The sequence below is a fragment of the Trachypithecus francoisi genome, unplaced genomic scaffold, assembly GCF_009764315.1.
Source record: "Trachypithecus francoisi isolate TF-2019V2 unplaced genomic scaffold, Tfra_2.0 Lachesis_group3, whole genome shotgun sequence".
NCBI lineage: Eukaryota > Metazoa > Chordata > Mammalia > Primates > Cercopithecidae > Trachypithecus > Trachypithecus francoisi.
In genome coordinates, this window is record NW_022681468.1 from 149609844 (window position 1) to 149635150 (window position 25307).

The 25307-nt window shown below is 49.3% G+C and overlaps 1 protein-coding gene across 4 annotated transcripts; it reads left to right on the forward strand.

Annotated features, from left to right (window-relative positions):
- The first annotated feature begins 497 nt into the window (after window positions 1-497).
- RMDN3 (regulator of microtubule dynamics 3) lies at window positions 498-22358 on the forward strand. 4 transcript variants are annotated; one of them, XM_033190535.1, is made up of 13 exons: window positions 498-1245; window positions 1550-1743; window positions 4127-4319; window positions 4734-4877; window positions 11621-11906; window positions 13044-13146; window positions 18103-18163; window positions 19688-19763; window positions 20244-20321; window positions 20560-20658; window positions 20941-20994; window positions 21078-21158; window positions 21663-22358. In XM_033190535.1, the coding sequence occupies exons 2-13, from the start codon at window positions 1557-1559 to the stop codon at window positions 21714-21716; spliced, it is 1416 nt and encodes a 471-aa protein (XP_033046426.1). In that variant the 5' UTR covers window positions 498-1245; window positions 1550-1556; the 3' UTR covers window positions 21717-22358. The 4 variants fall into 4 exon arrangements, with proteins under 4 accessions (XP_033046426.1, XP_033046427.1, XP_033046425.1 ...); XM_033190536.1 differs by having other exon boundaries at window positions 498-1215; XM_033190534.1 differs by having other exon boundaries at window positions 498-1129.
- The last annotated feature ends 2949 nt before the right edge of the window (window positions 22359-25307 follow it).

Below are 25307 nucleotides of genomic sequence, written 5' to 3' on the forward strand. Positions count from 1 at the left end.
TTGGAAACTGTCCACCGAAACTGCTGTTGACGAACTTGTGGCATGCAGGTCATGCAGGAGTGTGACTGCCCAGCCGGAACTCTGACGCATGTAAGTCTGCAGATGTGTACAAGGGTGAAGGGAGTCTTTAAGAAAAGGCCTGCTACGCGGGGTAACGCCCCCATGTTGGGTCTAGATTCCTGCCTAACAACCGGGGGTTTCGCCAGGTTGGCCAGGGTGGCCTCGAAATCCTGACTTCTGTTGCCCAGAGTGCTCATGGCTCATCCATACCCTGGGCTCAAGTGATCCTCCCATCTCAGCCCCCAGAGTATGTGGGACTACAGTCACGTGCCACCACGGCCGGCCTCCTGTATTCTTATATGTATACAGTAACTCACAATTAAAGGGTAAATAAAGATGAGATCTAGTCAAGGGTATTGGGAGGACTGGCCTAGAAATTTCTTCTTTCACTAAAGAAAATTTTAACTCTTAAGAAATATTCACAATACAATTGTTATTGTAGTCCATAAAATCGGTCTTTTTAGTTGCCAAAATTACAAGTTGCATACAATTACCAGAGTAAAATAGAATTATAAAACGGTACGTTAGGTTTAAGGTTTATGGCCGGGTGCGGCGGCTCACGCACTTTGGGAGGCCCAGGCAGGCGGATCGCTGGAGACCAGGACAGCAGGACCCAGTCTCTACAACATAAAAATAAAATGTGGGGAGAGGGTGACGTTTTCCAGGTACAGAGGGGAGGTCCGGGCAGAAGCGCAGGGAGAAAGTGTGAATATGCTGAGCGTATTCCGGGAGCAGCAAGTAAGCCGGTGTGACCGGAGGGAAATGGAGGCCTGGATGCCGGACGGTGAGGGTGACTGCGCGAGCGTCCGCCCAAGAAGTCTCCTCGCTTTCCCGCCTTTCCTCAGCCTTCGGCCCCTTCTTGCTTTCTTTTCGTGCTCTGTGCTGACTCCGCCCCTCCGCCGGCGCCCGTGGCCTCGCTCCTGAGGGAAACAGGCCGGGGGTGGGGCCGGCGTGGTCATCTCTGTGCGCCTTCCCTCAGGGCGCCGAGCTGCTGGCGCCGTCTGTCTGACGTCACGGTCACTGACAGCGTGAGCCCGCGGCGGCTGCTGCCATGGTGGCTGGCGGCCGGGTAAGGTTCTGAGTGGATCTCCTGCCAGGCCAGAGCGCCTTCCTGGGCCGCAGGGGAAGACCGGGAGTTTGCAGCCAGGGCGGCGGGTTTGTGGTCTGCAGTGTTGTGAGGTTGGGGTGGGGGTTGAAGGCCCAGAAGCCGGACTCTGTGACCCGGATCGGAGGGTGTGCTGGAGGGGTGGCTATGTCCAGGCTGGGTGAGAGCAGCGGCAGTGGGGCCCAGGGGGCTGGAGGAAGCCTTAGGGTTCAGATTGGGATGCAGGTAGTCAGGAGCTCAAGGTTAGGGCAAGGGGATACCTGCCGGGGTTCTGCCTTGGTGGTGGGTTTACCAGACTCACGAATCTCTCTCTCTCCCTACCCCTGCCCGCCCGCCCGCCTGCCTGCCTTCCTGCCTGCTCCCCGTGGCTTCTGCTGGCCGCAGGTGCAGCATGTCTAGACTGGGACCCCTGGGTGGTGCCCGTGCCGGGCTGGGACTGTTGCTGGGTACCGCCGCCGGCCTTGGATTCCTGTGCCTCCTTTACAGCCAGCGATGGAAACGAACCCAGCGCCATGGCCGCAGCCAGAGCCTTCCCAACTCCCTGGACTATACGCAGACTTCAGAGACCGGACGCCAGGGTAGGAGCCCGTCTCCTGAGACCGCGGTCACTGCAGACTAATGGGCCTGGGGTCTGGGCTACTTTTGGTGGAGATTGTGGGACAGGGCAACGTAGAGAAGCGCCTTAGGGTTTCACTTTTTTGGAAGCTTGTTGAAAAAGCAGTCGTCGGGCTGGGCGCGGTGGCTCACGCCTGTCATCCCAGCACTTTGGGAGGCCTAAGCGGGCGGAGCACCTGAGGTCAGGAGTTCAACACCGGCCTGACCAACATTCAACCAGATGTCAACATGGTGAAACCCCATCTCTACCAAAAATACAAAAATTAGCCGGGCGTGGCGGCGCGGCCTGTAGTCCCAGCTACTGGGGAGGGCACGAGAATCGCTTGAACCCAGTAGGCAGAGGTTGCAGTGAGCTGAGGTTTCGCCACTGCACTCCAGCCTGGGCGACAGAGTGGGACTCCGTCTCAAAAAAAAAAAGGCAGTCGTGGTTTTCTCTACTCTTTACCCTGTATTCCCAAGCAAGTATATTTCAAAAAGACTGCTTAGCTTTCACTTTTAGTTCTGGCCACACTAGTGCTATGTGGATGTTAAAGGCACTTGCTTAGTGTTGGGTGAGGTGTGTAATAAGTAGAGAGAATCCAAAGGAGGGCAAAAAGAATAATCTTGTAGGGATTAAAAGTCTTCAGGCTTATGTATTTGAATTTGAAGACAACTTGGAAACTATCTCATTCAAGTTTTTTTTTTTTTAATCCCTCCTATGAGGAAACCAAGATTCAAAAAGATTGTGTAACTTTCCTGAGGCTGTCACAGATTAAGTGGCAAGGTTGGGCCTGTTGGGCCTGGTCACCTGGTCCAGTGGAGTTTCTACGGCATAGGGCTAGGAGCACGCTTAATGCAATTAAAGCTGAATGTGGCTGGCAGCCCACACAGCTGAAATGAGTAGTGCAGATTTGTTAATTCGTTTGAGCAAAGGATCTAGGGCTGTTTCAAACTACTACCATATTTGTGCAAGAGGAAGGAGTGTTTTTTTCTTTTCTTTTCTTTCTTTTTTTTTTTTTTGAGATGGAGTCTCGCTCTGTTGCCCAGGCTGGAGTATAGTGACATGATCTTGGCTCACTGCAACTTCCACCTCCCTGGGTTCAAGTGATTCTTATGCCTCAGCCTCCCCAGTAGCCGGGATCACAGGTGTGCGCCACCATGCCCAGCTAATTTTTGTATTTTTAGTAAAGATGAGGTTGCCCCATGTTGGCCAGGCTGGTCTCGAACTCCTGGCCTCGGCCTCCTTAAGTGCTGGGATTACAGGCGTGAGCCACCACACCTGGCCAAGAGGAGCGTTTACATTATCTCACTCCCACGCTAATTGGAAATGAGTGTTTTCTCTGATTGCCAGTGTTAGATGGTTTGGAAAAGTTAGTTCTGGAGGAGTCTTCAAAGAGCTATCACCTTAGATTGCAACTGATTGTCAGCACTTTATAATCTGGTGGTAATCTAGTATTGCAGTGTGCTTCCTTCCCTTGTATTTTGTTTGTTTGTAATTGCTTTGCAGTAGTCTTTCTTCTGAGATTAGAAGTGGCCACATTCCCAGAGATCTTTCTTGCTCTACATTCTTGAGCATTATTGGATGTGTGTTGTGGCCTGGCCTAGTTTTTTTTTTTTTTACCAGATTTCCTTTAAGAAGGGATTTATGCTTGCCATATTGTGGGGTCCTGCCTCTCTGGTTTCCTTTTTGTTTTTGCATTTTTCAGTCCAGTTACCATAGGTGGCTGTCACTTTGCTACCATTTCACTGCTGGAATTTACTCTAAAGAGTGAGGCCTAGGGTTGGGTCAGCAGAGCTTAGTAATGGTGTGTTTCTGAGGCGGTTTGGATGGGCTTTTTCTGGTGTACCTCTTCTCTTAGCAACTGCCCCGTTTCTCCTAGTCCTTCTCTGATACACTAAATGAAGTTCTGGGAGAAACTCCCAAGTTTTCCCTACTATTCTTTGTGAAGTGAGAGATCAGAATGTGAGGGAGCTCAGTTTTAGTTTTAGTTTTGCTGTGTGGTTGATATTGACTCCCTGGTATTGGGCACTATACGGTGAGGTAAAAGTTTTTTTTTTTTACTCTAGCAGGACAGCTGTCCTCCTTCAGATTCCACACTTGGGCAAGCATTTTACATTATCTGTCGTGGTGTGCAGCACTCCTGAAGAGCCCTGGTATGGAAGGTTCTTGGAGCAGAGGACTCTTGTTTAGCGATCCCTGGGTAGTTTCTTGGGACTTGTTACCATGACCTGGCTGTGAACGTGTGCTACCTGAGCGTCACTGGGCTTTCTCTTCCAATGGAAAGCAGGTGTTCCTGAGTTCTAGGTGTGAGATCTCTTCCCCACTATATTCCTGGGTGTCACTGGCTCCCATTCTCCCTCCTTCAGTGATGCTCTTGCGGGCTGTCCCAGGTGGGGCTGGAGATGCCGCAGTGCTACCCAGCCTTCCACGGGAAGGACAGGAGAAGGTGTTGGACCGCCTCGACTTTGTGCTGACCAGCCTTGTGGCACTGCGGCGAGAGGTGGAGGAGCTGAGGAGCAGCCTGCGAGGACTTGCCGGGGAGATTGTTGGGGAGGTCCGGTGAGTAATGCAGCTTCCTCTCCCGCTTTATCCCTCCCCTGCAGCTTTTTCAGCTGAAGTGTGTTCTGGCCTTTGCTCTCTGTCTCTAAAGAAGAAACCAGTTTTATAGCTTCTAGCCTAATCTGGGTGGAAGCTGTACATTTGGTACCTCGCCTTGCACACGCGCCTTGCCGCTTCTGGACTCTCATGGTTGATCTGTTGTAGCAGCTGAAACACTCTGCCTAATCTAGTCTGTCTGTGTGGTCTGGGCCCAGGGAGCTGCCCTTCTTAACCTCCTGAGGGTTAGAGACCTAGGATTTTCTCTGCTTTTGGCCCTTTAAGGAGGAGCAGTAGTAAGAGGCACCCCATGGTGAGCAGAAAGACAGGCTGGATGGGACCTAATGGTACTCTTCGGGATGGGGCCTGCTTTTCCAGATCCCACATGGAAGAGAACCAGAGAGTGACTCGGCGGCGAAGGTTTCCGTTTGTCCGGGAGAGGAGTGACTCCACTGGCTCCAGCTCTGTCTACTTCACAGCCTCCTCGGGAGCCACATTCACAGATGCTGAGAGTGAAGGGGGGTGAGTTGTCTCTCCTGGAGGCAGTTATGGCTACAGCCAGGTGGTGTTTTGTAAAAGTATTATCAATGGAAAATCCAAACCAAGCTGCTGCAAATAATTTTTGGAACAGGTAAGAGTATAATAAATACAGAAGAGTTGAAACGAAAAACCCATCCAATTTATGTCATTCAGACAAATGTAGATGTTAATAGCAGTTATTGCTTACATCTGTTATCTTAGTTTATTACATAGTTATGATATATTATTTGGGCGTTTTTCTGTGTTATCACAAGGACTTGATAAGCATTGTTTGACTTTGTTCCTTTCCTTGGGTGGCTGAGCTGTTGTACCGAGATGTCTAAGCACGAAGCATGTTCCTCCCTGGGAGTCACCCTCTTCCCACAGGGGAGCCTTGCCTGTGATCTTTTGCATTTTTACAGGTGGGAGGTGGATATCCTGAGTTCTTAGTGGCCCAGGAGGGCTGACAATAGGCTTTTCTGTGGGGCGGGGCAGGTGGCAGGAGTCTGGTGGACAGCCTCCTCCAAGTCTGGTCATGCTAAGGGCGTTTTGAGTTTACACACTGGCACCACTTTGAAACTTTGGTCCCAAGGATAGAGTCTGATGTTGTCACTAGCAGCATCTGCCCTTGTCTGCTGCTAGCTCTGATCATTCAGGTAGCCTGTGTGAGGCCTAGAGGCCGATTTCTCCTTGTCCAGCCTTTTTCTCAAGGGAAAGACTGGTGCAGAGAACAGCCAAGTTTTATGCTGGATCAGAGGAATTAGCTATAAGCAGGCAAATGGAAACTAGAAGTTAAAATCAGTCAGTTAAAACCAGGCACGGTGGTGGCTCATGGTAATCCCAGCACTTTGGTAGGCCGAGACAGGAGGATTGCTTGAGTTCAGGAGCTTGAGACCAGCCTGGGCAAGGCAGCAAGACCATGTCTCTACATAAAATAACTACCTGGGGGAGGCCGAGGCGGGCGGATCACCTGAGGTCAGGAGTTTGAGACCAGTCTGGCCAACATGCCGAAATCCTGTCTCTACTAAAAATACAAAAATTAGCCAGGCGTGGTGGTGCATGCCTGTAATCCCAGCTAATCGGGAGGCTAAGGCAGCAGAATTGCTGGAACCCAGGAGGCGGAGGTTTCAGTGAGCCGAGATCATGCCACTGCACAACAGCCTGGGAGACAAGAGTGAGACTCCATCTCAAAAAAAAAGAGCTGGGCATGGTGGCATGGGCCAGTAGTCCCAGCTACTTGGGAGGCTGGGAGTTTGAGGCTGGAGTGAGCCATAATTGTGCCACTGCACTCCAGCCTGGGTGACAGAGCAAGACCCTGCCTCAAAAAAAAAAAAAAAAAAAAAAATGTAAATACTAGGTGATAGGAATTTTTCAGCTCCATTATAATCATATGCACCCACTGTTATATGCGCAGTCCATTGTTGACTGACACGTCATTATCACTAACGCTGGATTTGATGACTGCTCAGGAGCCTCCAGAAACCTGTGGAGTAGTGGCGAAGAGCTCTGCTCGTCCATGGGGGACTGCTGTTGCCTGTGTTGTCAGATCCCTATTATCTGTATTCTCAAGGGCAAGCAGAGGTGGCCTTTTTCTATTCAATTTACCTAAATGGCTCTGGGCCAAGAGATGCTTCCAGAGGTTGTGTTAAAGAGGGGGCAAAAATGAAATTAACATTTGATACATCTGAAGTGAAGAGAGAGACGGAGAAAGTAGTTGACAGTGGGCACTGAGATGTAAAAGAACATCTCTGCAACCCAAGGAAGCAGGCCACTTGGTTGGGGAATTGATATTTGAACTCTGTAAGGAGGTGGAACAGAAGAAGAGATCACAGCTCTGCCCCAGATCAAACAAAACTTGAGGTCCTTCATGACTGTTTTTTGTTTTGAGACAGGGTCTTACTCTGTTGCCCAGGCTGGAGTTCAGTGGCACCATCACAGCACAGCAGCCTCAACTCCTTGGGCTCAAGTGGTCCTCCTGCCTCAGCCTTCTGAGTAGTGGGGACTACAGGGATGTGCCACCATGCCAGCCAAATTTATTCTTTTGTAGAGATGGGGTCTCACTATGTTGCACAGGCTGGTCTTGAACTCCTGGCCTCAAGCAGTTCTCCCATATTGGCCTCCAAGTGCTGAGATTACAGGCATGAACCATCGCACCTGGTCGTCTTTGTGATGATTTAAAGAAGTTGTCCTAGGCCAGCGCGGTAGCTCAGGCCTGTAATTCCAGCACTTTGGGAGGCCGAGGCAGGTGGATCACTTGAGGTCAAGAGTTCAAGACCAGACGACCAACATGGCGAAACCCTGTCTCTACTAAAAATACAAAAATTAGCCAGGCATGTTGGCAGGCACCTGTAATCCCAGCTACTCAGGAGGTGGAGGCAGAAGAATCACTTGAACCCAGGAAGTGGAGGCTGTAGTGTGCCAAGATGGTGCCACTGCACTCCAGCCTAGGTGATAGAGCAGGACTCTGTCTCTAAAAAAAAAAAAAGGTACTGAGGCCAGGTGTGGAGGTTCACGCCTATAATCCCAGCATTTTGGGAGACCTCACCTGAGGTCAGGAGTTCGAGACCATCCTGGCCAACATGGCGAAACCCTGTCTCTACTAAAAATACAAAAATTAGCTGGGCGTGGTGGTGGGCGCCTGTAATTCCAGCTATTCCGGAGGCAGAGACAGGAGAATCACTTGAACCCAGGAGGTGGAGGTTGCTGTGAGCCAAGATTGCACCACTGCACTCCAGCCTGGGCAACAGAGAAAGACTCCACCTCAAAAAGAAAAGTACAAACGTCTGGGGTCAGTGGGAGCCAGAGCAGTTAACCAGGGACATCTGTGGGACCTTCACTGCTAGGGGTGCTCACTGGGACTCCCAAGGCCACAAGGAGCAGGCCAGGGCTGCCAGACACCTGTGATGGGGCAAGGGGAGGGGTGGCTTTCTTAATTATAGCTCCATCAGGCTATGTCCCATGCCCAGTCCCGTGGCATGAGAGGTGGTGGTGCAACACTCTGTGGTTGAGCTGGCTGCTCTCTAGGGCAGTGGCCGTGGTGAATGATTCTCTGTGCCATCGTCATTGCCATGTAGGTCAAGGGGGAGCTCCAGGAGTCTACAAACTCTGAAATGGCTTTGAACATGTGTCTTGGGGCAAGGAGAGCTACTTTGAGGGATGAAGGCCTGAGATTTGATGGGCTGCTTGATTTCACTGAAAGCTGTGTTCCCTCTTCCAAATAACAACTTTGAGGTCTCAGGAGATTGAGGGTGGCAGAGGCAGAATCACTGTGCAGCTCTGTGAGCTTGTTCCCTGGGCATTGTACCAAACACAGCTTGAGTTCCCTGTCAGAACCCAACTTGCCCTAAAACACCAGCTCCTCCAGCAAGCCTTCCCAGGCATCTCAGCCAAGAGAGATTGCCTGCAGCCTCATCGTGAAGACTCCTTCTTGGGCATTTATGGCCTCATTAAGTTGGGTCTTATCTCAAGGTCAGGGCCTATGTGCCTGGTCATCTTTGAAGACCTCATACTCAGTCTGTAACATGGTTTAGGTAGAGTTAAGAGAAACTTAATTGCCAGGAGGGGAGATGTGCATAACTGAGTCCTTCATTACTGCTTAAGAGTAGAGTGGCGGTCTCCTTGCTCAGAGGGAGCCTTGGGTCTCTGGTCCACTGTGGGAACTCCAGTCCTCCGGAGTGCACAAGACCAAAGGACCTTTTCAAAGGTCCCTGCTAGTCCCTGGCAGATCTCAAAAGCCTCAGGCTATGTTAAAAGGGTCACTCCTCTCTGGTAGATTTCTCCAAGGACTGGTTGGGTTAGTCCGGGAGGTGGAAGGTGAAAGAGAATGGTGTAAATGTGGTAGCCCTTGGCATGTGATTAATCTCTTCTGAGGCCCTAGAAGCTGCCCCAGGCAGTAGGGTTTCAGATTGATGAGGAGAGTACCTTAAAGTGGGGCTGAGATGCAATTGAAGTCCACTTTTTAAAGTGCCAGCTTCCCCGGAGCCTCCCTGCCTCACAGGGCTCTACCAGCTTTCACTCTATTTGTGGCAGCAAGGCCCCCTGACCTCTCTTCTTGGCTTTATGAGCTAGGCCTTTAGGATCCAGAGGGATGGCAGTATCACAGGTCAGGTCCCAGGGGATTCTGTGCTGATGCCTGGGCTCCAGCAGGGCTAGGTCCCTCCCTGGGGGTACTGGAGGCAGAGAGATTCTTGTTTGGACTCCTGATTGGCTGAGGCAGCCCTCAACCCAGCAAGAAATAGGGTCTCCCCCTCTTTCTAGCAAAGGGAGATGATGTGATTCCAGCTTTCCATTCCAGATAAACCATCTATCCATTTTGCCTTTGGGCCTGGCTGGGCAGAGAAGACTCTGGTTTGATTTTTCTCAGTCTGTGGCAGGTGCAGTTGGGAGTTTCGGTTTCTCTAGGTTGCCTGTGGGTGGTCTCGCTCATCAGTACCCAGGTTGGTTACAAAATCTAATGACACTTACCCTTCTGCCTTTAATTTCTAAAGGTTTTTTTTTTTTTTTTTTCCCCTAATAACTAAAGGGGAAAGATACTTGGATAACCTCTTAAAAAACAAAAGTGCGGTTAAGAAAGGTTTTAAATACCTTACAAGTTCTTGTAGTAGATGTGTCTGGGGCCTCTTTTTTAGATGAGGCTGAAGCTCCTCTGTAAGGATGCTGTCAGCATGGACTGGGCATCTGGTCTGATTGCTCACTTCCAGAGCCTTCAGAGCCTGCCGCCTTGTGGTTTCTGGACAGGAGGACAGCACTTCTGCCCTGACATTAGGCTATCATGTGTTGACTTTATTTGTAGGTGTGTGTGTCATCTCTCCTTCAATCCTGTTTTGCTCCAGCCACAGGGAGCCTACTCTTTTTTTCTTTTTCTTTTTTTTTGGACGGAGTCTCTGTCACCCAGGCTGGAGTGCAGTGGCATGATCTCGGCTCATTGCAAGCTCCGCCTCCCGGGTTCACACTATTCTCCTGCCTCAGCCTCCCGAGTAGCTGGGACTACAGGCGCCCGCCACCACGCCTGGCTAAGTTTTTGTTTTTAGTAGAGATGGGGTTTCACCCTGTTAGCCAGGATGGTCTCAGTCTCCTGACCTTGTGATCCGTCCTCCTCGGCCTCCCAGAGTGCTGGGATTACAGGCGTGAGCCACCGTGCCTGACCTTGTGTTTGCTTCTGACCCCCAGAAGTCCTACCTTTTCCCTTGCTCAGTCCTTATCTATTTTAGGCAATTAGGGAAAACACCCTAATCAACTGCTGGTGGCTGAGATCCAAGAGAAACTCAGCTTCCTCTTTTTTTTTTTTTTTTTGAGACGGAGTCTCGCTCTGTCGCCCAGGCTGGAGTGCAGTGGCCGGATCTCAGCTCACTGCAAGCTCCGCCTCCCGGGTTCACGCCATTCTCCTGCCTCAGCCTCCCGAGCAGCTGGGACTACAGGCGCCCACCACCACGCCCGGCTAGTTTTGTGTATTTTTTAGTAGAGACGGGGTTTCACTGTGTTAGCCAGGATGGTCTCGATCTCCTGACCTCGTGATCCGCCCGTCTCGGCCTCCCAAAGTGCTGGGATTACAGGCTTGAGCCACCGCGCCCGGCCTCAGCTTCCTCTTTAGTGGGTGCATCAGGGTTGGGGCTTCTTAGGAGCCACCTGGCATGTGGCAGTCCCCCCCAAACACCTTTTCAGGGGGTGGTTTGCATCGTCTTCCCCTTCTTGCTTCTGGCTGCAAAGTGGTTCCTATCACCTCTTCTCACACCCTTAAGTTCTCAAGGTTACCAAGGGCTACTCCTGTTGTGGTTTAGGTTTGGTTGACTTGGGCCAGAGGTTATGTTTGTGGATATGTGTGGCTGCCCATGGTCTGAGGCTGCACCCACCCACGTTGGTTCTGATAAGTGTCTCTGACTCATAAGGCAGAAATGAGCAGGGGCTTCTCACATTTGCCTTGACTGTCACAGGGCCCCAGCTGGTCAGCTACTCTTTCCTTCCTGGATCATTTTCCCAGCCCTTAGTTCCCATAGGAAGCTTTCTCTCAAATAATGATTTCTGCTGGGCATGGTGGTTCATGCCTGTAATACCAGCACTCTGGGAGGCCAAGGTGGGCAGATCACTTGAGGCCAGGGGTTTGAGACCAGTCTGGGCAACATGGCAAAACCCCATCTCTACTAAAAATACAAAAAAATTAGGTGGGAGAGTTGCTTGAACTCAGGAGGTGGAAGTTCGAGTGAGCCAAGATCGAGCCACTGCACTCCAGCCTGGGTGACACAGTGAGCCAAGATCTAGCCACTGCACTCCACCCTGTCTCAAGAAAAGGAAAAAGGCCGGGCGCGGTGGCTCAAGCCTGTAATCCCAGCACTTTGGGAGGCCGAGACGGGCGGATCACGAGGTCAGGAGATCGAGACCATCCTGGCTAACATGGTGAAACCCCGTCTCTACTAAAAAATACAAAAAAAACTAGCCGGGCGACATGGCGGGCGCCTGTAGTCCCAGCTGCTTGGGAGGCTGAGGCAGGAGAATGGCGTGAACCCAGGAGGCGGAGCTTGCAGTGAGCTGAGACCCGGCCACTGCACTCCAGCCTGGGCGGCAGAGCGAGACTCCGTCTCAAAAAAAAAAAAAGAAAAGGAAAAAAAAAAAATCTGCCCTCAAGAGGTAGGATTGATTGTGATTTGGTGCTTTGGACAATGCCATGAAGAGTGCTGCTTTGGTGGTGAGGGATACAGACCCTAGGGGCTCTGAGCTGAATAATCCTTTTGTCCCTTACATTTCTCTGCCAGTTATACAACAGCCAATGCGGAGTCTGACAATGAGCGGGACTCTGACAAAGAAAGTGAGGACGGGGAAGATGAAGTGAGCTGTGAGACTGTGAAGATGGGAAGAAAGGATTCTCTGGACCTGGAGGAGGAGGCAGCTTCGGGTGTTGTGCCCAGTGTCCTGGAGGCTGGAGATTCCTCAGGCTTGGAGGATGTGCTGCCTCTCCTGCAGCAGGCCGACGAGCTGCATAGGGGTGATGAGCAAGGCAAGCGGGAGGGCTTCCAGCTGCTGCTCAACAACAAGCTGGCGGTGAGGCTCCAGCTGCCTGCCTGCTTCTCCTTCCCTCCCTCCCTCCATCTACCTGCTCCTGAGCCCTGGGGAATGAAGGCCCTGTGGTTACTGCCCCTGTAAGGTGATATGGGACGAGAAATGGTGAGACAGCTGGTTCTGCATCTGTCTCCCAGGTTGCATATCCTCTTCTTTTTTTTTTTTTTTTTTTTTTTTGAGACGGAGTCTTGCTCTGTCGCCCAGGCTGGAGTGCAGTGGCGCGATCTCGGCTCACTGCAAGCTCCGCCTCCCGGGTTTACGCCATTCTCCTGCCTCAGCCTCCCGAGTAGCTGGGACTACAGGCGCCCGCCATCTCGCCCGGCTAGTTTTTTGTATTTTTTAGTAGAGACGGGGTTTCACCGTGTAGACCAGGATGGTCTCGATCTCCTGACCTCATGATCCACCTGTCTCGGCCTCCCAAAGTGCTGGGATTACAGGCTTGAGCCACCGCGCCCGGCCGCATATCCTCTTCTAAGGAGGCCCAGCATGGACCCTAGGGCCAGGGTACCGCTTGCCCCAGAGCAGCCTCCTCTCTGGGGATGGGGAGTGTAGTCCTCTGCCTTCTGTAGAGCTACTGCAGAAAGAACTGTACCTCTCACCTCTAGGGGGAAATGTGGAAAGAACTGTATTTTTTTTCTCCTCTTGTTTCCCTTGAGGCAGAGTCCAAGCTGCCAGCCCCATTACAAGTGACAACTGTGTAGGTTGTTCACCCACAATTCTCTTCTCAGGTTCACTGACAAAATTTATGCCCACCCAGGTATAAATGCCCCCCTCCAGAAGTTAGAAGTTTCCCTTTTCCTTTCACACTTTCTTCATGTGTCAGCAAAAGACCTCGTGCCTTATGACATCTTGGAGTTGACCTTTCCTCCCGCCAGTTCTAGGAGGCCAGAATGCCCTCTGTGATTGTGCAAGCTACTGGCTAGACAGAGAATGTGTCATACATTAACTGCATGTGGGAAGGGATGACTGGGGGGAAGACTGCCTGTAGGAGCTGGCCTGATACTGATGATTGTAACATACTAGCTTGGAAATTCAAACCTAGGGTGTGGGGGAAGGCCAGGGCCCCATTCTCCACAGCTGAGGAAAAAGGGGCCTTACCTGTTTCTGTCTGGTCTTCAGTATGGAAGCCGGCAGGACTTTCTCTGGCGCCTGGCCCGAGCCTACAGTGACATGTGTGAGCTCACTGAGGAGGTGAGCGAGAAGAAGTCATATGCCCTAGATGGTAAGTGCTGACAGCTTCCTGTGGGAAGGTGACTGGTTCAGGGGTGGGGCTGGCCCATCTGCCTGGGGACCTGGGGAACCACCAAGATGCTGTCAGAGCAGTTGTGGCTCAGTTACCCACTAGGGACAAACTCTAGCTCCCAGAGACTCTTGCTTTCTCCTCTGGAGGAAGAGAGCAGTCTTTGTTTATCTGTATATCATGAGGATTAGTAACACACGTGCATATGTTTTTAGGAGTACTTGTATCCTATCAGCATTATTTGTTTTCTCACTCTCTAGCCACAGAGGGCAAAACCTTTTTTCTTAACCTGAGGTTTTTTTGCTGCTGCTTAGAAATCTGGTTTCAGGCCGGGCGCGGTGGCTCAAGCCTGTAATCCCAGCACTTTGGGAGGCCGAGACGGGCGGATCACGAGGTCAGGAGATCGAGACCATCCTGGCTAACATGGTGAAACCCCGTCTCTACTAAAAAATACAAAAAACTAGCCGGGCGAGGTGGCGGGCGCCTGTAGTCCCAGCTACTCAGGAGGCTGAGGCAGGAGAATGGCGGGAACCCGGGAGGCGGAGCTTGCAGTGAGCTGAGATCCGGCCACTGCACTCCAGCCTGGGCAACAGAGCGAGACTCCGTCTCAAAAAAAAAAAAAAAAAAAAAAAGAAATCTGGTTTCAGTTATGAAGCCTGTGGGGCAGGTGTTCTAAGAATATGGGTAGCTTACACCGGGTGCGGTGGCTCACGCCTATAATCCAGCACTTTGGGAGGCCGAGGTGGGCGGATCACGAGGTCAGGAGATCAAGACCATCTTGGAGAACACAGTGAAACCCCGTCTCTACTAAAAATACAAAAAAATTAGCCAGGCATGGTGGCGGGCACCTGTAGTCCCAGCTACTTGGGAGGCTGAGGCAGAATGGTGTGAACCCGGGAGGCGGAGCTTGCAGTGAGCCGAGATCGCGCCACTGCACTCCAGCCTGAGCAACAGAGTGAGACTCCATCTCAAAAAAAAAAAAAAAAAAAAAATATATATATATATATATATATATATATAGCGCTAGTTTAGAAGACTCTGGAATCCACTTGGCAAGTCTATTGGCAAAGGCTCCACCCTGGAGGATAGGGTGCATCTGACCTGTGCCAGGCTCAGGGCTTGGCCTTGTCTGTCATGAGGTAAGAGGATCCTGGGACTTTAGAGACTGATGTGTCCTACTGAACTCCACACACTGAGTCAGGTACCATCAGTGGGTTTCTAGGTCTGTGGTTCAGTTAATATCTCTTTTTTTTTTTTTTTTTTTTCAAACAGTCTTTCTCTATTGCCCAGGCTGGAGTTCAGTGGCCTGATCTCAGCTGACTGCAACCTCCACCTCCTGGGCTCAAGCAATTCTCCTGCCTCAGCCTCCCCAGTAGCTGGGATTACAAACACATGCCACCATACCCGACTAATTCTTATATTTTTAGTAGAGATGGGTTTTCGCCATGTTGGCCAGGCTGGTCTCGAACTCCTGGCCTCAAGTAATCCACCCACCTAGGCCTCCCAAAGTGCTGGGATAACAGGCATAAGCCACTGCGCCTGGCCAGTTAACTGTCTAAAACAGATTTGTTTACCTTTCTATTATAAGTACAGCCTTATAAATATTATTGAATCCTTGATAATGTATACTCTAACAATACCTCAAGGTTAATATTCTAAACATCTGTAGAATTCTGTCGATGGAGAAAGAACAGACCAGTTGAGTAGGATGTCTCTGCAGACCCTCAGAAAAATTCCTGGAAGTTTTAACAAAAGATGCTTAATCATGATTACTTTCTCTTCAAAAGTTTCTATTTTCCCTCCTGAATTTCAGGTAAGGATTCCCAATCAGCTTTTGGGCTGATTTTTGGACTTGTCATGTCAACCTTTCCTTTCCCTCTTGATCACTGATCATCTCTTATTAGTGCTAGTAGCCAGCATGAACTGGAAGTGGAGGCAGTGGTTAGAGGGACAGCACTTGGTTGGTCGGGCCTCCTGAGCTTAGCACCCATGGACAAATCTTTTTTTTTTTTTTTTTTTTTGAGACGGAGTCTCGCTCTGTCGCCCAGGCTGAGTACAGTGGCCGATCTCAGCTCACTGCAAGCTCCGCCTCCTGGGTTCAGGCCATTCTCCTGCCTCAGCCTCCCAAGTAGCTGGGACTACAGGCGCCCGCCACCTCGCCCGGCTAGTTTTTTGTATTTTTAGTAGAGACGGGGTTTCACTGTGTTCGCCAGGATGGTCTCGATCTCCTGACCTTGTGATCCGCCCGTCTCGGCCTCCCAAAGTGCTGGGATTACAGGCTTGAGCCACCGCGCCCGGCCTCATGGACAAATCTTTACCTGCTGGAGGTCAGATGACTATGGAATGTCTCTGAAGGTTCTGCTCTGAGATCACAGCCTTTAAGAATTATCCTGGCCGGGCGCGGTGGCTCAAGCCTGTAATCCCAGCACTTTGGGAGGCCGAGACGGGCGGATCACGAGGTCAGGAGATCGAGACCATCCTGGCTAACATGGTGAAACCCCGTCTCTACTAAAAATACAAAAAAAAAACTAGCCGGGCGATGTGGCGGGCGCCTGTAGTCCCAGCTACTCCGGAGGCTGAGGCAGGAGAATGGCGTAAACCCGGGAGGCGGAGCTTGCAGTGAGCTGAGATCCGGCCACTGCACTCCAGCCTGGGCGACAGAGCGAGACTCCGTCTCAACAAAAAAATAAAAATAAAAAAAAATAAAAAATAAAAAGAATTATCCTTACTGGGTATAAAGTTTATTTCATTGTATCTCTAGGAGCTGGACCACCAGGAGGTACTCATTCTGTGGGGTCTCAGGCAATGTCTTGTCTACAACGCTGTCTGTCTAGCTTGTCAGCAACTGGTTGTCTCATTCTGTTATTATTTTCCTAGTGAGACAGTACTTTGAAGTGGGCAGAGAGAAATCCCCAAAGAGGCAGTGTCCCTCATTGGTGGGGCCATATGGTCCTGTTTGGGAAGGATTCCAGCACTTTGGGAGGCTGAGGCAGGTGCATCACCTGAGGTCAGGAGTTCGAGACCAGCCTGGCCAACATGGCGAAACCCATCTCTACTAAAAATACAAAAATTAGCCGAGTATGGTGGCATACGCCTATAATCCCAGCTACTGGGGAGGCTGAGGCAGGAGAATCGCTTAAACCCGGGAGGCGGAGGTTGCAGTCAGCCGAGATCACGCTACTGCACTCCAACCTTGGCAACAGAGACTCCTGTCTTAAAAAAAAATCCTATGTTGCAGTGTCTTCTCCAGTGCATAGGCATATGATGATCCTTATCTGGCAGTCCATAGGCTCCAGCCTCGATACTGTTTTTTCTTTTTCTTTCTTTTTTGAGGCTGGAGTGCAGTGGCGCGATCTCCACTCACTGCACGCTCCGCCTCCCAGGTTCACGCCATTTTCCTGCCTCAGCTTCCCATGTAGCTGGGACTACAGGCGCCTGCCACTGTGCCCAGCTAATTTTTGTATTTTTAGTAGAGACGGAGTTTCACTGTGTTAGCCAGGATGGTCTTGATCTCCTCACCTCGTGATCTGCCCGTCTCAGCCTCCCAAAGTGCTGGGATTACAGGCGTGAGCCACTGCGCCCGGCCCAGCCTCGATACTCTTAAGTGACGTTTGTCAGAACTTTCATGTGTATGGGCTTTAATTTCTTTGTTAGAACACTAACCTAGAAAGCTTGGGTTAAGACTAAGTGAAAGTCATCTCTGGTCAGACCTCAGTCCATGTGGCTCTTGTGAAAGAGTTTTGGTCTAGAGCTAATTAATATTCTTGGATTGTGGATCCTTTTAAGACATATATATTTTTTAAGAGATAGGGTCTGGCTGTATTGCCCAGATTGGTCTTGAACTCTTGGTCCCAAGCTATCCTCTCCTTGGCCTCTCAAAGTTCTAGGATTACAGGTGTGAGCCAATGTACCCATCCCCTTTAGAGAATTTTATCAAAGCTGTGATCCCTCTCCCCAGTTACCTAAAATTTTATACAATTTGAGATCCATGGACACCACCCCTCCAGAATAAGGTCTGTTGGGGACAACAATTTCTGATTGTGTTGGATCCTTTCTTTTTTTTGAGGCAGAATCTCTGTCACCCAGGCTGAGTGCAGTGGTGCAATCTTGGCTCGTTGAAACTTCTGCCTCCCAGGTTCAAGTGATTCTTCTGCTTCAGCGTCTCGAGGAGCTGGGACTACAGGCATGTGCCAACACACCCGGCTAATTTTTGTATTTTTACTAGAGACAGGGTTTCACCATGTTGCTCAAGCTTGTCTCGAACACTTGGTCTCAAGTGACCCACCCATCTCGGCCTTCCAAAGTGCTAGGATTACAGGCATAAGCCATCGTGCCTGGCTGGATCCTTTTATATTTCAAATGCTAAAATCTGCTTCAAGCACATCAGGTGGGCGTTATAAAAAGGTAACTTGGGTTTCTAATGACATATGGGGAAGCCAAGGTGAAGCAGAAGTCATCCCTGAAGTCTTCCCTTAGAAGCCGTTTGCAGCCTTTTCTGAGACAGTCTCACTCTGTAACCTAGTCTGCAGTGCAGTGGTGCAATCTCGGCTCACTGCAACCTCTGCCTCCTGGGTTCAAGTGATTCTCCTGCCTCAGCCTCCTGAGTAGCTGGGACTACAGGTGCCTGCCACCATGCCCAGCTAATTTTTGCATTTTTGGTAGAGATGGGGTTTCACCATGTTGGCCAGGCTGGTCTCCAACTCCTGACCTCAGGTGATCTACCCGCCTCAGCCTCCCAAAGTGCTGGGATTACAGGCGTGAGCCACTGTGCCCGGCTTGTTTGAGGCCTTTTATTCTGCTGAAGTTCACAACTATTTCCAAACAAGTACAAGCTGGGTAGGGATTGATGAGAGCTAAAGCAGTCGTTCTTCCCACAAGCCTTCCTATGAAAGTGTGCGTAAGAGCTGTGTCAACTCTGGATCTACCTTTGTCCTACAGGAAAAGAAGAAGCAGAGGCTGCTCTGGAGAAGGGGGATGAGAGTGCTGACTGTCACCTGTGGTAATAACACCCTGCAGTGTTCTGGGAAGAGCCAGCAAGGGCCAGAGGACAGCTCTTTCTTTTCTCTGCCTGGGCCACAGAGACATTTTCCAAAGGATCCAGGAGAGGGAGCTCTGGCTTGTATATCCACATGCCTCAGTCTACCCCTAGCCAGAGACAAGGGAAGTTTCTGGTAGGGGAGGTGGCTTGGGGATGAGGCAAGGGGAGAGTACAAGCTTTTTTCTGATGGGGCTTGGAGAAATGAGTAGCTTTGTAAGAGTCATCCTAGCTACAAAACTGGAGTTCTTGGCTCAGGAGGCTGGGACAATCTGCAGCTCCCCTATCCTGCACAAGCTCTTCTTTCCACTGTGTGATCCCTGGCTGCTGGTACTTCGGCTTCTTTGCTTGGTTTGCGTGAGGAAAAGTAGATGTGAGCTCACCCCTTCAGAAACATCAGAGGCAAAGTTCTGTCAACTTACCTGGGCCAGGGTGAACTCAAATCCTGGGGTCTGGTTTCAGCACCTGAGTTTTAGTGAAATGTTCCTTTCCCACTGCCACCCTTGCTTTTCATGTCTCCACCCTCAGACTGTGAGCTAAGTGAGAGGCTGTGTTTCTCCATCTGTTGCTGAAACTTTTGTCTCTGCAAGGGTTCTTCTCAGAGGCCAGGTAACTGTTTCTTGGGTGTCACTGCTTCTCGGGGCTTCCAAGGATGAATAGCTATTCCTGAGGAATAGCTGTTTGGATTAAACATGGAAATGAGCCTCTAGAAGTGTCTGATACCCTCCAGATACTTAGCATATATATGAAAAAGCAACTTGGGCTGGTTACTCATCTAATGTCAGCTGTGCTGCTAGGAACAATGCTGGGGGGATGGGGGAGTAAGACTTTGTTTCTGAAGACAGACGATGGGAAGCTGGCTGGTTGGTTCCCTTTGGGAGGGGCGATGTGGGGAAGAGGGCAAATATAGGAGGTCTTTCTTTCTCTGGTTCTGTTGGTTTCCAAGTTAACATTAGAAATTCCTAGAATATCCCCTCCCAATGTGACTATCATAAGAAATTGCTTCCCAAGTCCCAGTGATACACCTGTATGCTTAAAAGCTAATGAGACCCACTTTTTTGTCTGCCCAGAAGATAAGTAGTATACTTAGGTCTCTTATACTTTCATGCTGATTATTTTGATGCTTTAAGTTTTTATTAATGCCTGTGGCTGTACTCTTTATGAGAGAGGGGAAATCTGGAGATATGGACTGAGAACTTGCATAAATATTCTTAAGTGTAAGAGAGATTTACTGTGGTGAATCCAGCTTTTTTTAATACCTAGAATACTTTGGAGACTTGTAAGCCTACCATTATCTACTAAAGAATACTAATTGGGGCCAGAGGTCTGTGAAGAGAGGGGATTACGCAGAGATGAAAATTAGGTATTTTTAGCTCTAGTTGAGGGTAGAGCGATAGGGGACAATGCAACTAGGCTGTGGGTGGGGCATCCATTCCTTACAGTGATGGTGCTCAGCCCTTGTCCCTGAGCTTGCTGCTTCCTCCCTAGGTATGCGGTGCTTTGTGGTCAGCTGGCTGAGCATGAGAGCATCCAGAGGCGCATCCAGAGTGGCTTTAGCTTTAAGGTGAGGACAGGCTTTTCCTCCTTCCATGTGCTGGCCTATCCCAGATTCCCTGCTCCTTTCCGACTCCCTGCCAAAAGCTTTTCTACAGCCTCAGTGACTTGCCTCTCTTCTTCTTCTTCTTCTTTTTTTTTTTTTTTTTTTGAGACAGAGTCTCACTCTGTCACCCAAGCTGGAGTGCAGTGATGTGATCTTGGCTCACTGCTACCTCTTAGGTTCAAGCGATTTTCCTGCCTCAGCCTCCCAAGTAGCTGGGATTACAGGCATGTACCACCATGCCCGGCTAATTTTTGTATTTTTAGTAGAGATGGGGTTTCACCATGTTGGCTAGGACTAGTCTCAAACTCCTGACCTCAGGTGATCCACCTGCCTCAGCCTCCCAAAGTGCAGGGATTACAGGCATGAGCCACCGCATCCAGCCCTTGCCTCTCTTTTAGCAACTCTGGTGTCTGATGTTAGTTTATATTTACATTTTCCCCTTAGGAGCATGTGGACAAAGCCATTGCTCTCCAGCCAGAAAACCCCATGGCTCACTTTCTTCTTGGCAGGTGGTGCTATCAGGTAAGCTGCATTTCAGCACTTGACTTATTGGTCCTAAATGCCTTCTGATACTGATTTCCTTGCCAGGAAGAACAAGATCCTCAGCCTGGTCTGGCTCAGGTGCCCTTTCCTCTGAATGCTCATATTATTGGTGGTTGGACGCAGCCTCGTTTGACCCTATTTTCAGTATATCCCCAAAGATTAAAAAAAAAAAAAATTTTTAAAACCTCTTATACACACCTTGATCTTTTGGTGGCAGGTCTCTCATCTGAGCTGGCTAGAAAAAAAAACTGCTACAGCCTTGCTTGAAAGCCCTCTCAGTGCCACTGTGGAAGATGCCCTCCAGAGCTTCCTAAAGGTATCAGAGAGGGGCAGGTGGCAGGCAAAAACACCAGGGTAATCTTTTTTCCTAAGGACATTACTGAGACCCTTAATGGGAGGGGTTTTCCTGGTAGGGGGCAATTTTGTGTTTGCCTGTTCTATGGGAAAATCAGAATCACTTGCACAGCTTATCAAAAATATAGATTTCTTCAGACCCACTGAATCAGCCACATGGTTGGGGACTAGAAATCTCTAACAAACTTCAGCCTGATTAGAATATAGGAACCTCTTACTGAAATATCTTTGTCCCTTTTCCCAGGCTGAAGAACTACAGCCAGGATTTTCCAAAGCAGGAAGGGTATATATTTCCAAGGTAAACTCACTTTTCTACTTCAACATAGTTCTGGGAACTCCTGAAAGCACACAGTATCAGTTTTCACTGTTGTCTTTTTTCAGTGCTATAGAGAACTAGGGAAAAACTCTGAAGCTAGGTGGTGGATGAAGTTAGCCCTGGAGCTGCCAGATGTCACGAAGGAGGTAATGCTTTTTAAGTCGGGCAGATCACCTGAGGTCGGGAGTTCAAGGTCAGCCATAGAGAAACCCGTCTCTACTAAAATTACAAAATTAGTTGGGCAAGGTGACGCATGCCTGTAATCCCAGCTACTCAGGAGGCTGAGGCAGGAGAATCGCTTGAATCCAGGAGGTGGAGGTTGCAGTGAGCTGAGATCATGCCACTGCACTCCAGCCTGGGCAACAAGAGCGAAAGTCCATCTCAAAAAAACAAAACTCCTGTCATCACTGAATCATGTGACATTTTTTAGAAAAAAGTATTTCCTAGAGGTCTTATTTCCCTAGGAAAAACAGTCTACCTCTAGGGGGAAGAGACAGATTTAATAGGCTCCAGGCTATCCTGGGAAAGTAGGAAAAAAGACTGTAGCAGAGCTCAGAAAGGAAGCAAAGGGCCCCTCTTCTCAGGTTCCACTGGTTTGGGAAAATGCTGGTTTAAATATTGAGTCCTAGATTTGTTCTTTGTCTCCCTAGGATTTGGCTCTCCAGAAGGAACTGGAAGAATTGGAAGTCACTTTAGGAGACTAACCACATTTCACCGGCCTTCATGACTTGATGCTACTATTTAAGAGGGGGGAAAAAAACACTTTTTTCCTTAGACCTTGCTGAGATCAGAAAACCACACAAATCTGACTCCTGGGTCTGACTGCTACCTAGTACCATTCCCCATTAGTTAATTTATTCTAACCTCTAACCTAATCTAGAACTGGGGCAGTACTCCTGGCTTGGGTTTCTGTTATTCTCTCCCTTGAGTAATCTCTTGAAAAAAATCAAGATTCACACCTGCCCCAGGATTACACATGGGTGGAGCCTGCTAGACCTTCCAATTGCTGGTGACGTGGATAAACTTCAAAGCTATAGGAACAAAGCACAGAACTTGTCACTTTAATCTTTTTCACTGACTAATAGGCCTCAATACATAGTCCTAAGATCATACCTTACCTACCAAGGTAAAAGGGATCAGAGTAGCCCATAGGCATTGCTTTCTTATCACCTATCATGTGAATTCTACCTGTATTCCTGGGCTGGACCACTTGATGACTTCCAGAGTCCTGTCAGCTTTTGGAATGACAGCAGTGGTATAGGGTTTATGATGCTATAAAACAATGTCTGAAAAGCTGCCTAGAATATATTTTGTTACAGACTTGAAATAAACCAAATTTGATGTTATCAGCTCTTTCTTCTTACTTGACACCTCCATAATTGTTTCCACCTACAGAGGCTATTGCAGGCAGGTTATGATTAATGCTCTTTAGAGTATATAAAATACAGGTATCAAGCTTATTTTTAGCCTAAACAAGGCCTATTACAACTAAGCAGGTACTCCCTGCCCCTCTCATGTTCATTCTTAGGGCCATGAGCACAAACCCCTAAATCCACCTAGAAGAAAATTTAAGACTGAGATGCTTAGGCCAGGCGTGGTAGCTCATGCTTGCAATCCTAGCACTCTGGGAGGCCGAGATGGGTGGATCACATGAGGCCAGGAGTTTGAGACCAGCCTGGCCAACATGATAAAACCCCCATCTCTACTAAAAATACAGAAAAAAAAAAAATTAGCTTGGTATGGTGGCGCATGCCTGTAATCTCCGCTAGTAGGGAGGCTATGGCAAGAGAATCACCTGAGCCTGGGAGGCAGAGGTTGTAGCGAGCTGAGATCATGCCATTGCACTCCAGCCAGGGCAACAAGAGCGAAACTCTGTCTCAAAAAAAAAAGAAAGATTGAGATGCTTTCATATAAGAACCAACCTCTTAATCCAGAATGTCACTGTGTCTTTATTATACCAACCCAGATTTTTTTTTTTTTTTTCTGAGATGGAGTCTCGCTCTGTTGCCCAGGCTGGAGTACAGTGGCACGATCTCAGCTCACTGCAACCTCCGCCTCCCGGGTTCAAGCGATTCCACTGCATCAGCCTCCTGAGTAGCTGGGATTACAGGCGCACACCACGACACCCAGCTAAATTTTTTTGCATTTTTAGTAGAGACAGGGTTTCATCATGTTGGCCAGACTGGTTTTGAACTCCTGACCTCAGGCAATCCACCTGCCTTGACCTCCCAAAGTGCTGGGATTACAGGTGTTAGCCACTGTGCCTGGCCCTCAGATTTATTTTGTGGTGTAGTAATGAAAGAGGACCTGAGATACACTCAATTCTAATAATAAAACATTCCTTTTTGGTCTAAAACCTAGATTCGGTGGGTCTGGGAATCCATCTGTCTCCAGGTGATTTTCCCAAAGAACAGGGAAACACAAAATTGCCCCTTACCAGAAACCCTCCCACTAAGGGTCTCAATAACGTCCTCGGGGGAAAAACAAGGTTACCTGGTATTTCTGTCACCCGCATCCCTCTTCTCCCCCTCACCCCCTCAATACCTTTAGGAAGCTCTGGATGGCATCCTGCACAGTGGCACTGAGAGGGCTTTCAAGCAAGGCTGTAGCAGCTTTTTTTGTTTTTCCTAGCCAGCTCAGGTGAGACCTGTCACCAAAAGATTAAGGTGTGAATGAGAGGTTTTAAAGGTTTTTTTTTTTTAATTAGGAACGCTGACTATTCTGTATGGAGAAAAAGCGGCTTGGCCCAGCCACCAATAACACGAGCATTCAGAGGAAAAGGTACCTGAGCCAGATCAGGCTGAAAACCTTATTCTTCCTGGCAGGGATATCAGTGTCATTGGACACTTATTTTTCTTTTTTTTTTGAGATGGAGTCTCACTCTGTACCCAGGCTGAAGTGCAGTGGTGTGATCTGGGCTCACTGCAACCTCTGTCTCCCGGGTTCAAGTGATTCTCCTGCCTTAGCCTCCCGCGTAGCTGGGATTACAGGTGTGTGCCACCACGCACAGGTAAGTTTTGCATATATATTTTTTGAGATGGAGTTTTTTCACTCTTGTTGCCCAGGCTGGACTACAATGGCACGATCTTGACTCACTGCAACCTCCGCCTCCCGGGTTCAAGCAATTCTCCTGCCTCAACCTCCCAAGTAGCTGAGATTACAGGCATGTGTAACCACACCCGGCTAATTTTGTAATTTTAGTAGAGATGGGGTTTCTCCATGTTGGTCAGGCTGGTCTCAAATTCCCGACCTCAGGTGATCTGCCCACCTCAGCCTCCCAATAGTGCTGGGATTACAGGTGTGAGCCACCGTGCCTGGCCAGTTTTTTATTTTTAGTAGAAATGGGGTTTTGCCATGTTGGCCAGGCTGTTCTCGAACTCCTGACCTCAGGTGATCCGCCCGCCTCGGCCTCCCAAAGTGCTGGCATTACAGGTGTGAGCCACTGTGCCTGGCCTCCTTATATGTGTTAGTATCTTATAACATCACCTTAACTGTACAATAAATTTATTTTAAAAACAGGAAAACATTTTGGATGGTCACTGAGCACTTTGGGTAAGATATGGATTGGAAGTGCTAACTACTGAAATGAAGTAAAGGGAAAAAAAGAGTCCCATAAACTCCATTTGGCATCTGGCTTCCAGGGATATTGACAATGCTACTTTTCAATCTTTGATTTTTTTTTGAGACAGGGCCTTGCTTTGTCACCCGTGCTGCAGTGCAGTGGTGTGATCAGGGCTCACTGCAGCCGCTACCTCCTGGGCTCAAGGGATCCTCCCACCTAAGCCACCAGAGTAGCTGGGGACTACAAGTGTATCCAACATGCATGAATAATTTTTTAACTGCTAAATTTTTTGTACAGACAGGGTTTCACCATGTTGCCCAGGCTGACCTCAAACTCCTGGCTCAAGTGATCTACCCACTTTGGCCTCCCTAAGCATTGGGATTACAGATGTGAGCCACCACGCCTGGCCCAGTCCCTGATTCTTAATCTTTAAAGACAGGCCAGGCATGGTGGCTCACATCTGTGATCCCAGAACTTTGGGAGGCCGAGGTGGCCAGATTATCTGAGGTCAGGAGTTCAAGATCAGCCTTGTCAAAATAGTGAAAAGCATCTCTACTAAAAATACAAAAATTTGTCAGGCATGGTGGCACGTGCCTGTAATCCCAGCTACTCGGGAGGCTGAGGCAGGAGAATCACTTGAACCTGGTAGGCGGAGGTTGCAGTGAGTTGTGCCACTGCACCCCAGCCTGGGCAACAGAGCAAGACTCTTGTCTCAAAAAAAAAAAAAAAAAGG